General features: G+C 40.5%; 1 protein-coding gene across 10 annotated transcripts in view; it reads left to right on the top strand.

The window, feature by feature from the left end:
* FKBP15 (FKBP prolyl isomerase family member 15) overlaps window positions 1-13,270 on the top strand; it is a gene marked incomplete at its 3' end in the record, with an annotated part of 53,743 nt that overhangs the window by 1,823 nt on the left and 38,650 nt on the right. For all 10 annotated transcript variants that reach the window (XM_080819343.1, XM_080819342.1, XM_080819341.1 and 7 more), the window contains exons 2-4: window positions 7,101-7,216; window positions 12,543-12,627; window positions 13,104-13,173. In XM_080819343.1, the coding sequence (XP_080675469.1) occupies window positions 7,101-7,216; window positions 12,543-12,627; window positions 13,104-13,173 (271 nt within the window). The remainder of the gene's footprint in view (window positions 1-7,100; window positions 7,217-12,542; window positions 12,628-13,103; window positions 13,174-13,270) is intronic.

Below are 13,270 nucleotides of genomic sequence, written 5' to 3'. Positions count from 1 at the left end.
TCTCTGCCTACTTGTGATCTCTGTCAAATAAATAAATAAAATATATTTTTTTTTAAAAAGATGGTAATGTGCTGGTAAGGATATAGAGAAATCAGAACCAAATACAGGCAGAACTCACTGTATGATGGTGAGTTACTGCAAATATGGCCATGCAAGCTGAAACTACAGAGCAAACTTAACAATCAATGGGAAAGATTATAATTGTTTTCATGGTCTTTAAAAACTTTGGTTGAAACAAACTGTTGCCACCTTGAGAATTAGTATTTTATTTCTGTTTTTAAAAACTTATCAAGAGGGGTGCCAGGGTCGCTCAGTCAGTTAAGCACCTACCTTCAGCTCATGTCCTGATCTCTAGGTCCTGGAATTGAGCCCTTTGTTAGGCTTCCTGCTCAGGAGGAAGTCTGTTTTCTCCCTCTACCTCTGCACCTCTGCCCCAGCTCCTGTGTGCACATGGTTTCTCTCTCTCTCTAATAATAAAAATAAAATCTTAAAAAAAAAAAAAAACCCTATCAAGGGAAGAAGTCAAGAGTGCTTGCCTTCTCTTTGTACAACGTATAATACCGAGTGAGCATTTCCATATACCTTGGCAAATACGCCAAGGTGAAGAGCGAGCATTTGTTCTATACCTTGCTGCCACACAGGCGCCCCTATAAGAGATACTGTAAATTCACGTTCTTCCCTAGGTGAAAATATCTGGGAGAAGTCTGTAAATGAATGTGAAAGCTCCCAACTTTTTTTTTTTTTTAAGATTTTATTTATTTATTTGACAGACAGATACCACAAATAGGCAGAAAGGCAGGCAGGGGGTGGGGGGAGCAGGCTCCCTGCTGAGCAGAGAGCCTGATGTGGGGCTCAATCCCAGGACCCCGGGATCATGACCTGAGCGGAAGGCAGAGGCTTTAACTCACTGAGCCACCCAGGTGCCCCAAAGCTCCCAACTTTTATGCAACAAGCAGTCTGCTACTGACTGAAAATGACAGAGTAGATAACACCAGTCATGTGTTCTTTTCTAGATTTCTGGCCCGAGATAGTTCTTGGTGGCTCAGCTATCCTGCTTTTCTGAGCAGGCCCATCAAGGACATGAGATATTTTAGTTCTAGGTGTTTAACTGTGCTCCTAGGATGCCTGGGTTGCTCAGTTCATTAAGCGCCTGCATTTGGCTCAGGTCATGATCCCAAAGTCCTGGGATCCAGTTCCATGTTGGGCCCCCTGCTCTCCAGGGAGCCTGCTTCTACCTCTGCCCCTCCCTCCACTTGTTCTCTTTCTCTCTCTCTCAAATAAATAAAATCTTTCTTTAAAACTGTGCTCGTAAACACAGACAGCAGCTAATTGAATGATAGAAGGCTTAGTAAACAAAGTTGTACAGATCACTTATTTTTGTTCCCAGTAATAACCAGAGAAACCAAATCAAATTTAAGATTGAGGATATTGAAAGTTTTACCAACTGTCCCTGATTCAGCTATTCCTTCTTTGTTTTTTCCTGAGGAAGTAGAACATATGACAGTAAGTATTGCAGCTGCTTTCAACTTCCTCTTATAACTGTAGTTTGCTATAAATATACTTGCTTATTAATTTTCAAGTGTTTTGATTCCATTTAGGATATTCAAGCCTGGTAGAAGTGGGAATAATAGTGCCTGAGATGGCTGTTGAGATGATTGATAATCTGTGTTCCAAGTTTCCAGGCCTTTTCAAATCCATGTTTACCCTTCCAGATGCTCTTTTCCTACCATCACGACTTTGAAGTGAAAAAATACATGAATGTCTGCTAAATGTATGGCACTTCATTTCAGCTAATAGCATTTTATAGTTGCAGGTCAATTTGTGCGTTGATTGATCATGCTTTCTCCCTTACAGAGTAATCTGAGTTCAAGGGACATTTCAAGGTAATAGGATATGTGCATATGTATATAAAACATGTATTGTGTACTTACTCTGTGCCAGGTACCATGCCAAGTAATAAATACATATTATCATATTTACTTTTCCCTACTAGTTTATTAGGTAGTTTTTACTATCATACCCATTTTGTACATGGGAAATTAAGAGTCAGAGAGGTAAGTTGTTCAGGGTCACACAGCTAAAAAGTGAAAGAGGCTGGATTTGAAATCAGGCAAGCAGATTTCTGCTTCATTGCCATGTGCCCATTATTATTATTGTAGAAGTAGATGTTTGATGCCATAGTTTATAAAAGAAATACTTTAACAGCAGAAAGAATGCTTGTTTTTTAAAAATACATGAATATAGTATAACTTCTATGTTTTACCTTTTTTTTTAAGATTATTTATTTGACAGAGAGAAAGAGAGCACAGACAGGGGGAGTGGCAGGGAGAGGGAGAGGGAGAAGCAGGCCTCCCACTGAACGGGAAACCTGACCTGGGGCGTGATCCCAGGACGCTGGGATCATGACCTGGGCCAAAGGCAGACGCCTAACTGACTGAGCCACCCAGGTGCCCCCTGTGTTACCGTTTTTGATGAGAAAAGAAAAGGAGTATAAAGCTAAGGTTAGGTAAAGACTTTGGCAACTAAATGTATTGGCTAACATTTTTTTTTAAATGAATTAATGCCATAATGACTTTTCCTGTGAATTATAAACATAGAGACTCAAGTCCAGAGTTGGCAAGCCCATTCTTGGTAACATAGAGAAATGTGTACATTTGAGAATACTTTAGAAGTGGAAAAAATAATAATTTACAAGAAACTTAGGCCCCTAAGTCTACAGAGTTCATTTAAAAATATTAATAGAAAATATCTTGGAGGGCACCTGGGTGATTCAGTCAGCTAAGCATCTGCCTTCGGCTCAGGTATTGAGTCCCACCTCAGACTCCCTGCTCAGTGGGAACCTGCTTCACCTTCTCCGTTTGCCCGCTCCCTTTTCATGCACACCCACATGCGTGCTCTCTCTCTCTCTCTCTCTCTCTCTCTCAAAAATAAATAAATAAATCTTAAGAGGAAAAAAAAAAGAAAGAGAAAGGATCTGAAAGATAATTGGATTGACCTGACCTTTGGATTGGTTTTGCAGTCATCAACTGGCTAGCCTTTAGAGCATCTATGGAAACATAGTTTACATATGACATTTTGATTTTTCCCTTAAAAAAAAAAACATAGCAGCAAAATGAAAACAGCAAATCCAAGACCCATATCCATACTGAAACTAACAAGGACATTCTTTCCTTATCAATTATCTTTGCATAAACTATTATATCTTAACTAAGTTAGGTTATAAGTTTTGTAAATTTTTCACTGTGTTAAAGGCATTACCCAACTCTCCCAGAATCATCTTATTTTTTTAATTTTTTTAATTTTTAAATTTTTTTTTAAAGATTTTTATTTATTTGACAGAGCGGGAGATCACAAGTAGGCAGAGAGGCAGGCAGAGAGAGAGCGGGGGAAGCAGGCTCCTTGCTGAGCAGAGAGCCCGATGCGGGGCTTGATCCCAGGACCCTGAGATCATGACCTGAGCCGAAGGCAGAGGCTTAACCCACTGAGCCACCCAGGCGCCCCTTCTTATTTTTAAAAAAATATTTTATTTATTTATCTGAGAGAGAGAGAGATATCATGAGCAGGAGGGAGGGTTAGAGGGAGAAGCAGACTCCCTGCCAAGCAGGGAACCTGGTATGGGACTTGATCCCAGGGCCCTGGGATCATGACCTGAACCGAAGGCAGATGCTTAACCAACTGAGGCACCCAAGTGTCAGAATCTTATTCTTTTAGGGAATCTGCCCAGTCCTCAGTTAAAGGAGAGATCTTGGTTTCCTCTTAATTTTATTACCATTTGTTCAGTCTTATTTAGGATAGCACTGCTCTCTACACTTGCAATCTCACTTAACCTCTTAGTCCTTTAGGGAAGGCATTGTTGACCCCATGTACAGGAAACTTAAAGGAAATTTATAATACACTACCTTGAGAAAAGAGGGTAATAGTTTCAAATCATATTCAACTTATTTTGCAAAATGTTAGTATGTATTATTATACATTAAAATTATTGGGGGGGGAACAGGCCTCCAAAAGTTGTGAAGTTTCAATGTGTTTTTAAAGGTGTTTTTTGTTTTTTTTTTTTAAGTAATCTCTGTGCCCATCATGGGGTTTGAACCCACAACCCCGAGATCAAGAGTTGCAGTGCTTTACTGACTGAGCCATACAGGCACCCCTTAATATTTACATTACCTAAACCAAAGATGCCTTTGAAGAAGAGGAGCTCAGAGCTAGACTAGACTTTGAGTTCATTTATTGAGCTTGTTATATACCAGACACTAGGCACAATATAGTCAAGTGATGATTATAAGTCAATTATCATGTTACATAATAAGTGATCGAATAACTTTTATTAATCTATATGGAGTATAATTCCATACAACAGCTACTTATTATATATCTTGTGTTACAGTTTGCAATTATTTATTGTGTAATATTTAATATCTTTGTTAGAGTATGTAAGTTCCTTGAAAATAGAACTCAGCTTTGCTCATCAGTATATACTCAGCATTTAGCACAGTGTCAGTACATATTTCTAGAGTGAATGATGTAAACTCCAGTGGGAGGCCTTAAGAAGATCATCTAACCTAGACTTTGAGATGAGAGGCAACTTCCAGGGGAGAGAAGGAGCAGGAAGGATGTTTCAGGCAGAGGGAACAGGATACCCAAAGGTTGGAGATTAGAAAGATCTTGCCTTATTTGAGAAACTAAAAGTTCTGCGTACAACAGTTGGAGTTGAGAAATGGCCAGTTAGGAAGCTGGGGAAGTATGGAGAGGTAAGGTCTTGAAGGACTTTGTAAAGCTGTCTTGTGGAGTTTGGATTTTTATCTTGGTGATACTGAGGTGTTATTGAGAGTTTTAAGGAGGAAGGAGACTTGATCAAGTTTGGTTTTTAGAAAGATCACTGTGGATGCAGTGTGGAGAATGGTTAAGAAGCAGGCAAGACCGGGACAAGGAGATAAATCAGGAGGTTGTCAGAATAATTCTAGTTAGAGAGAGATGATGGTGACCTGAACTACGGAAGTGGCAGTGAGGATGGGAAGAAATGGATGGGTTCAAGAAGTATTGAGCAAGTAAAATCAAGTGGATTCAGGGATTGTTCATGAGCACCAGGGTGGGGAGAAAGCACCAGGGTGATGCCCAGATTTCAGTTTTGGTTGTGTATGTTTGTGGAAAAGAGTTAACACAGGAGACTTGACAGCATCATCTTTAGAAAGTCCTGTTTACAAGGTTCGCACTGGGCTGGCGTATGGGAACTTGACTGGTAAACAGTTCCGCACACTGATGCAAAGCTTTCTGTAAATGGTGTGTGGCTCACTGTGCCTAAACTGTACAAACAATAGGTTTATATTGAACTGAATCTTCTTTCTGGGGGTGTAGAGTTTTGGTTCATGCTAGAGGATTTCTGTGTGACCAACCCCTGATAAAAAACCTGGGGCACTGAGACTCTAATGAGCTTCCTTGGGAGATCATACTTTATCTTGTTACAACTCTTTGCTGGAGGAATTAAATGTGTCCAGGATCACACTACTGGAAAAGGACTCTTGGATGCTCCCCATTTACTCTGGACTTTGCCTCCATGTGCCTTTTCCCTTTGCTGGTTTTGCGGTGTTATTTTTTTGTTGTTGTAATACATCTTAGTCATGAGTATGATTATATGCTGAGTCCGTTGAGTCCTGCTGAATCACTGAACCTGGTGGAGGTCTTGGGGACTCTGATACAAAAAGTATTTTCACCAAGAGAAAAGAACACAAGAGTGAGAGCAGGTTTTGCTGGGACAGTGGGAATTGAAAGATAGGAGTTCTAGTGGACATGTTGCATTTGTGTGGCTGGTGCGATATCTGTATTTTCTGACACTCAGGAGCACATTCTGGGTTGGGGATACAGATTTGAACATTATCAGCATTTGGATAGCAGTTGATACCAACATAAATGAGTTAGATTCCCAAGGGAGAGGGAGAGTGAGATCTGGGAGCATGGGCATTTAAAAGGTTGGGCAAGAGGCATCTGGGTGGCTTAGTTGGTTGAACGTCCAGCTCTTGGTTTCAGCTCACATCCTCAGATTGTGATCTCAGGGGTCATGAGAGCAAGCTCCATTCTCAGCAGGGAGTCTGCTTAAAGTTCCTCCCTTCTTTCCTTTCTCTCAAATAAATAAATCTTAAAAAAATGAAAATAAAAGGTTGTGCAAAGGAAGAAGAGGCCTGGGAGTTAAACAAGGAGCCAGAGACATGGACATGGGAAGACAACAGGAGAGGGATCCCATTAGCATTTATTGATGTCTTGGGCCAATCCCTCCCACCCCTGCAAATATCCCCACAGAAGTCAAGGGAAGAGTTTGTTTGAAGAAAAACAAATTAGTTGATAGTGTAAAAAGGTGGGATGAAGGCCAAATAAGATAAGGACTGATAAACTGTGTTTAGTAACAAAGAGGTTGTTGGTGACCTTAACAAGAGCAGTTTCTTTGGGATGGTTGGGGCAGGAGATGCATTGTAGGGGATGGGAAAGAATCGTTCTGACTGTTAGATGAAATGATAGGACCATGTTTGATGGAGTAAATTTGAAGTACAGTTCTATTTCAGTGTAATAAATGAGTAAAAGGTAGGAAACTATGACTTGCTAAAGGCAAGAAATTACAGTTTAAAGAGACCACAGAGAGCGTCTGCTCAATTTACCAATCTCCTCAGTTTACATCCACAGAAACTGAGGTCCAAAATAAATGCCTTGACCAAAGTCCTGTGGACGGGGAAGGTCAGCTGATCCTGTTTAGATCAGAAATACAATCTTTTTTTTTTTTTTTTAAGATTTTATTTATTTATTTGGCAGAGAGAGAGAACAAGCAGGGGAACGTGGCAGGCAGAGGGAGAAGCAGGCTCCCTGCTGAGCAAGGAGCCTGATGCAGCTAGGTCTTAGGACCCTGGAACCATGACCTGAGCCAAAGGCAAATGCTTAACTGATTAGGCCACCCAGGCATCTCCAGAAATATAATCTTGATTTCAAAGACACTTTCCAGTATGGTGGGATGTGCAGTCAAGGAGGTGTTTGTTCAAGGTTGGAGGTGAGCAGCTTTTATAATGATTCCAGGTTTGAGATATGTCAAATGAAATGTCATTTTCATTTTCTACTAACAGTGCCAGATTGGCCTCTCTTTTTGGACTGGATCAGGCATCTGCTGGCCATGGGAATGAATTCTTCCAATACACAGCCCCAAAGCAGCCTAAAAAAGGTCCAGGAGCAGCAGCAACAGGTAAGTGAAGAGGTTAGGATTGGTCCTTAACAGGTTGGCTGGAAGAATAAGCAGGCTTCCAAAAGTGACATGCCAGGTTGTCCATTCTTAAGCTGTCTGGCCAAGTTTAGTGCTAGTGGTGCATTCCTCTCTAAGCTCTGATATCCCAAATTCCAGCACCTAAATAGTATACCCTTTGTTGGAAGCTGGGGGAGGAAGATCTCAGGCAAACAAACTCTTTTGCCCCAGGCGAACAGCACTCTTTAACGCTGCCTGAGGCACTGTCCAATGTGTTGGTGGGATAGGTTAGATGTATGCTGACAGTGACTTTTTCCCAACTGGACAGTGATGCTTAGTGCTGTATCCCCTGTACCTTTCATCATGATGGAGACACATTGAATGAACATCTGTTGAATGAAAGGAACGAAAGGGGCAACTAATATTTCTAAAATGCCTGCTTTCGGTCTGGTCTCAGGTGCTTTACATAGATTGCCTTATTTAGTTTTCTCAGAGGTGTGCTGTGAAATGGGTAAGACTACCACCACTTTAGAGGCTGGGAGAGGTTTAGGGACTTGATCAAGGTCATACAGCAGTAAGTGACATAGTTGAAATTTGAACCCTGACCTGACTCACCCCACAGCTCTTGCCTCTACACTTTGCAGTCTTTGTGTAAGAACCTGAAGAGGAGTGGGGGACTGATAGAAATAGTCCTGAGCAGAACAGATGGTAAGGGACATTAAATTGTTGAATGAAGATCAAAGTATTGAGTTCCTTCTACATGTTGGGCACAATGCAGGCACTGAGGATGATGTTAGATTATTGAGAGTTGAAGAGTTGGAACAGATATCATATGGCCCATAAGCCTAAAATATTTACTCTTTATCCCTGTACAGAAAATGTTTACTGACCCCTGCTCTAAATCTTACCTGTCACTTTTGGCAGCTTTGCTATATAGATTGCTGGTCCTGGTCTCTAAGCCATGACCGGGCTAGATTTCTAGTAGGCTCTGCCTTTACATTTCCTCTGGCACAGCTCTTCAGCAGCAGTGTGTTTCTGACTCAGTTTAAAGTGGTTGAGTTAATGGATATGGATAAAAGTAAACAACCTCAGTCCCCAGCCAATGAGGTAACTTGACTTTGTTTTAATCGGAAAGCAACAACTGTGAGTTAATTATATTTTTAAAGGGGAATTACAGAGGCATTTCAACTTAAAAATTACTGATACAGTCTTATGTAGGCATTTACAAAGAAAAAATAAAGTAGCAAGATAGGAGATCTCTGTTCAAGGGATATTTGTGTAAGAAGTCTTTGTGGGGAAAGTGGCTGCAGCATAAGTCTTGAATCTCTTCAGATCTCAATATAAAAATAGAGCAGATGTAAAAGACAAGCCTATGGATAATATTTACAATAAATCCAGTTGAAAAGGTATCTTCATGAATATCCCAAAATACAAACAGGTCTGGACAAACCACTAACAGCTCCAAGGCTTGTGTGGTATCAGCATTTGCATGAGAGAAAACAGGGTATCAATGGGATATCTAAATCTGAGCATGGAAGAACCCCAAACAGCCACCACATGTTCACGGAAAATTTGGCAGGTGAAGCTGAAATCAGAAAGTGTTTTACCCACTCTAATTGTAGGTAGGTACAGGGGGTTAATAATGGGGACTGAAAGAACTGGAGCAGTCTTCCTCCTTTGAACTTATTTTTTTTTTAAAAGTAGGCTCTGTGCCCAAGGTGGGGCTTGAACTCATGACCCTGAAATGAAGAGTCACATGCTGTACCAGTTGAGCCATAGGCACCCCGCTCCTATGAACTTTTGAAACTCATCCCCCAGGGTGACCTTCTAAGACAGGTCCCCACACTGAGAATAACCAGCTGGGAATGGGATTAAAATTGAGGAGGATGGGGATATAACAGAAGTGAAGGAGAAAAGATACATATAAAGATAGGGATAGAAATAGAATCAAGAAGTCTCAGGGGGAAGCCACCATATTTTTGAGCTCTATTCGAAAGCAACAGAAGAGGGAGCTCTATGAAGTTAAGAAAGCCACCTTGAACCCTCCCTCCTTCTAAAAGTTGAGAAAAGCAAATTTTACATTAAAATGAGCAGTAGGAACTTACCAGAATCCAACTCCATGTCAAGTTACAAGAACAGAGAGAGCAAAAACAGAATAATATCCTTACAGTGAGAGCTCTATTCTGTGAGAATGTTTCTTACTGAATAGATCAAAAACTACAACCACCTGTTAACATTAGGAAAACAATATAAGACATGAAATGAGAACATAAATGAAGTTAGAAAAATCTCAGAAGTGACAAGACTCAGGAAAGAATTAGAGATATAAGAAAAATTTTAGAAATGAAGGCTAAACAAGAAGGAACATAAGAATGAATAAAAACAGCATATTATACCTGAAGAGAAATAGAAGGTTAACAGGAGGAAATTGTTAAAAAATAAAAAATTTGAGAGATAAAAATGTTCCAAAAGGAAGCGTGACAAATATTAAGGATGGCAAAGAAGATTCAACACATGGAGTGTGTGTGTGGGGGGGGGGAAGGGTGTGTGCACACATGCACACATACCAGGAAAAAAAAAATGAAGGGGAAAAGAACAGACAAGAAGAACTGTAATTCAAGAAAACTTTACTCAAAGAAAGAAAGACAGATAGATTTGTAAATACATATTAAAAGAAGTCATTGTCGGTGGGGAATTCAGAATTTGCAATACTGATTTCGGAGAGGAAAGACAACTAAGCCAATGAGAAGATCCCATGATTGTGGGCATCTGACTTACCCTTCTAGCAAATCCATGATTACCCTTCTAGCAAACTCCGTTTCCAGGGTATCAGATAGCAGACGAGAGCATACTGGGAGAAGCAGAACTAACTTGAAGGAGGATGCTACGCTGACCCTGGGGAGACAGTATTTTTTCCTTAGTGTTTCACACCTGTCCTGATAACCAGCCTCTGGCCTTAGTTACTTTTTTCCCTTAAGCTAGCTTATCAGAAGAAAAGTTTTATTGTCATGTGACATACAACTGGGCAGTACAGGTTGAATTGACAACTATGTTGTTGGTTTTTATAAAATAATAAGGAAAACATGAAGACCAGACTGGGAGAGTAACCAAACAACATAAGTGGGTAATTCATCAAAACAAAACAAATCGAAACAAAAGGACCAGTACAAATCTTTAGAAAATGTTAAATCTCTGCTTCACTCTAATCAATAAATGCAAATGAAAACAACAGTGACATGGCATTTCCCTTTTCTCTACTGCCCCTCTTTTTTTGGTAAAAATTTAAAAAGTTAGTCTCCTGTTGTAGGCAGGCATGCAGAGCTGGCATATTCACCCTGCCTGTGAGGCTATAAACAGGTGTGACATTTCTCAAGGGCATTTGGGCAGGATCTGACAATACCTTAAAATGTTTTACATTCCTTCACCCCATAATTCCAGTTTTAAGAGTTTATTTCAAGAAAGTAATTAGAGCTACATACAAAAATGTGTTTTTAGGAAGTTCACCACAGCATTGCTTATAATAGAGAAAAATTGGAAACAGTCCAAAGAAATGTCAAATAATAGGACATTGGATAAATTCTGGCCAAGTAATAATATAGTATTCTATGTAACCACCAAAAAGCATTTTTAGGGTTATTTTATTTTGTCTTGGAGACTGTTTTAAAAGAACTACTAGTACTAAATAAGAAAAGGAGGTTGTCAAATTATATCATAAATTTTGTTTAAAAAATATAAGAAAAAAGCTGTGAAGTATTGAAAAAGGACCAGGAATAAATACATCAAATTATTAACATTTATTTTTAATTGGTGATGTTATGCCCGAAGTGATTAAAGGAGCAAGACTGATAAAAAGCAAAGGTCAAGCAAAGCTTTATTTCGCCCCAAGCATCAAGAATCAAACTGGCCGGTGAGGGCCGCACCTCTTACAGAGAGGGCGACCCCGCTCTCCTTTACGGACTAGCTTTTAAGGGTGAAGGCCATGCAGTTGGGCCTGGCCACGCACAGGTGGCCAATGAAATTGTAACACACAGAGAAAACTTGCACAGTGTTGCTAGGTGACCAATTGAATTACAGTTTCACCTTGGTTAGGATTGGAGCCCAAGAGGCTCCCAAAGGGCGGGGTCCATACTCCTTGGTAGCTAGGGAGACAGTAAGCAACCCCCCCACTGATCGGATGTCTCCGCCTGGCCTGACCCATCCTTGTATCCCTGCTTTGTTACCTGAGGCTGGTTTCCGGGACTTGTTTTTAAGTAAGTCCCCTGGGGGAAGGGGAGCAGGGACAGTTTAAGGGTTAAACAACAAGGTTATTGTTTAACCTCAGTGGAAGCCTCTGGCTAAAATATAAAAATATAAAATAGGTCCTTACAGGTGAGACTACAAGTCATTTTTATTTTCTTTATCCATTTCTGCATTTGCTAAGTTTTGCATATTATAGAGTGCATGTAGTCCATAATCAGAAAAAAGATGTGTCAGTATTGTTAAAAAACAAAATTCAACCGTGTAAATTTTAAAGATCTTACTAGCTTTATTCAGTGACTCATGAATTGGGCAGCATCCCATCTAGCAGATAGAAAGGAGCTCTGAGAGTTGAACAAAATGACTTTTATAGTCAGAAGGGAGCAAGAACAAGGAAGTTACAGTAGACAAAAAAGCAAGATGGTTATTGCAAGATTACTTTCCTTCAGGGGATAGCAGGGGTCTGTCATGCAGATGACCTAAGTAGTGCTGAGCAGGGAGTTCCTGATTGACTGGTTTCAGATTCCTCTTGGTTTCCTTGTCTGTGCCGTTGTTCTCACTACTCTTCCACCAACACATTATGCGGTGAATATAAATACGCAGTTTTCTCTAAATACCCGGTTTTAAAACATTAGTCTTCCCCCGAATTACTGGAAAAGTAAAGTTATGGATATGATCTGAATATCATCATTAATTTTCTAGCCCGAAATAAGGGAAGGGGAAGTAATTTTATTTATATTAGAGCTGGCCAAATATTGGAATAAGAAAAGAACATAGATGGAATATGACTTTGCTTTCTGGGCAGGGCCTCTCGTCCAGCCCGAGACTTGTTTGGAGTGGAACCAGAGTTGGATTCTAGTCCTAGGGTTGCTGCTATCATGTGTCATCGCACTCGGGTGCATAGAGCCTCCGTGTCATCATCCCCAGATGAGGTCATAGGGCTGTTCTGTGGGTCATATAAGGATAATGGCCATGAAAACATTGTCCCACTTAACTGTAAGATGTAAAGAAGAATTCTGAAGCTGCTTCAGTGGTGAAAAATCCATTTTAAGAAAGACATGAATGACATCTTTGTTTTCTTCTTCATCTCCAGGAAATCTGGCGCCAGCAAAAGCAGCCCCCCCTCCGGCAGGCACCTCCACCGTATTGGTTGCAGCAGCAGTTCATGCGTATCGATAGTAAGTAGCTGAGAAGGAATGCTTTCTGAAGTTGGGTATGGGATGCGGGGTTAAGCTCCTATCTTTTCTCAATAAGTCTCTGTTGGTGGCCAAAGGAGCTACACAGTTAGGCTGCACAGTCCTTCCATAGGCAGAGGATCAGTCATGCTTTTATGCTTTTTAACATTTCAGTTAGAGAATTCTGCACATAAAACTTTGAAGGGCCATTGTCTTGTATACTCTCTCTAGGAAGTGCTTGTACCCTCGACGCCTGCTTTCTTAAGTGCTCACTCCACTGAGATGTTATGAATAGATATTTAGAGAGTAAAGAAGTATAAGAGCTTTAAATTATAAACTGTTCACCTCTGGTATAAACACCTCTGTCCTTTTCTTGAGGCTGAATGACTAGATTCCCCACTTCTATGTGGCAGAAGACAAAGCTGGTTCTACTTAGTTTAAGGAAGTATTAATACTTATTATTTTTCTTGGTTCTGTAGCACAAACGGTCAGTATGTAAAGCAGGGCAAGTTTGGTGCTGCAGTCCTGGGGAATCACGCGGCCAGAGAGGTGAGAATGCCCCCCGTGTCTCTGTACGTTCATGTGTCCCAGATCATACTGACGAGCTAGTTTTTACTTGGACTTGTCCAATGTCTCTTGTGTCAGA

This window comes from Martes martes (genome assembly GCF_963455335.1).
Source record: "Martes martes genome assembly, chromosome: 12".
Taxonomy (NCBI): domain Eukaryota; kingdom Metazoa; phylum Chordata; class Mammalia; order Carnivora; family Mustelidae; genus Martes; species Martes martes.
This window is presented reverse-complemented; position numbering and strand designations above follow the sequence as displayed.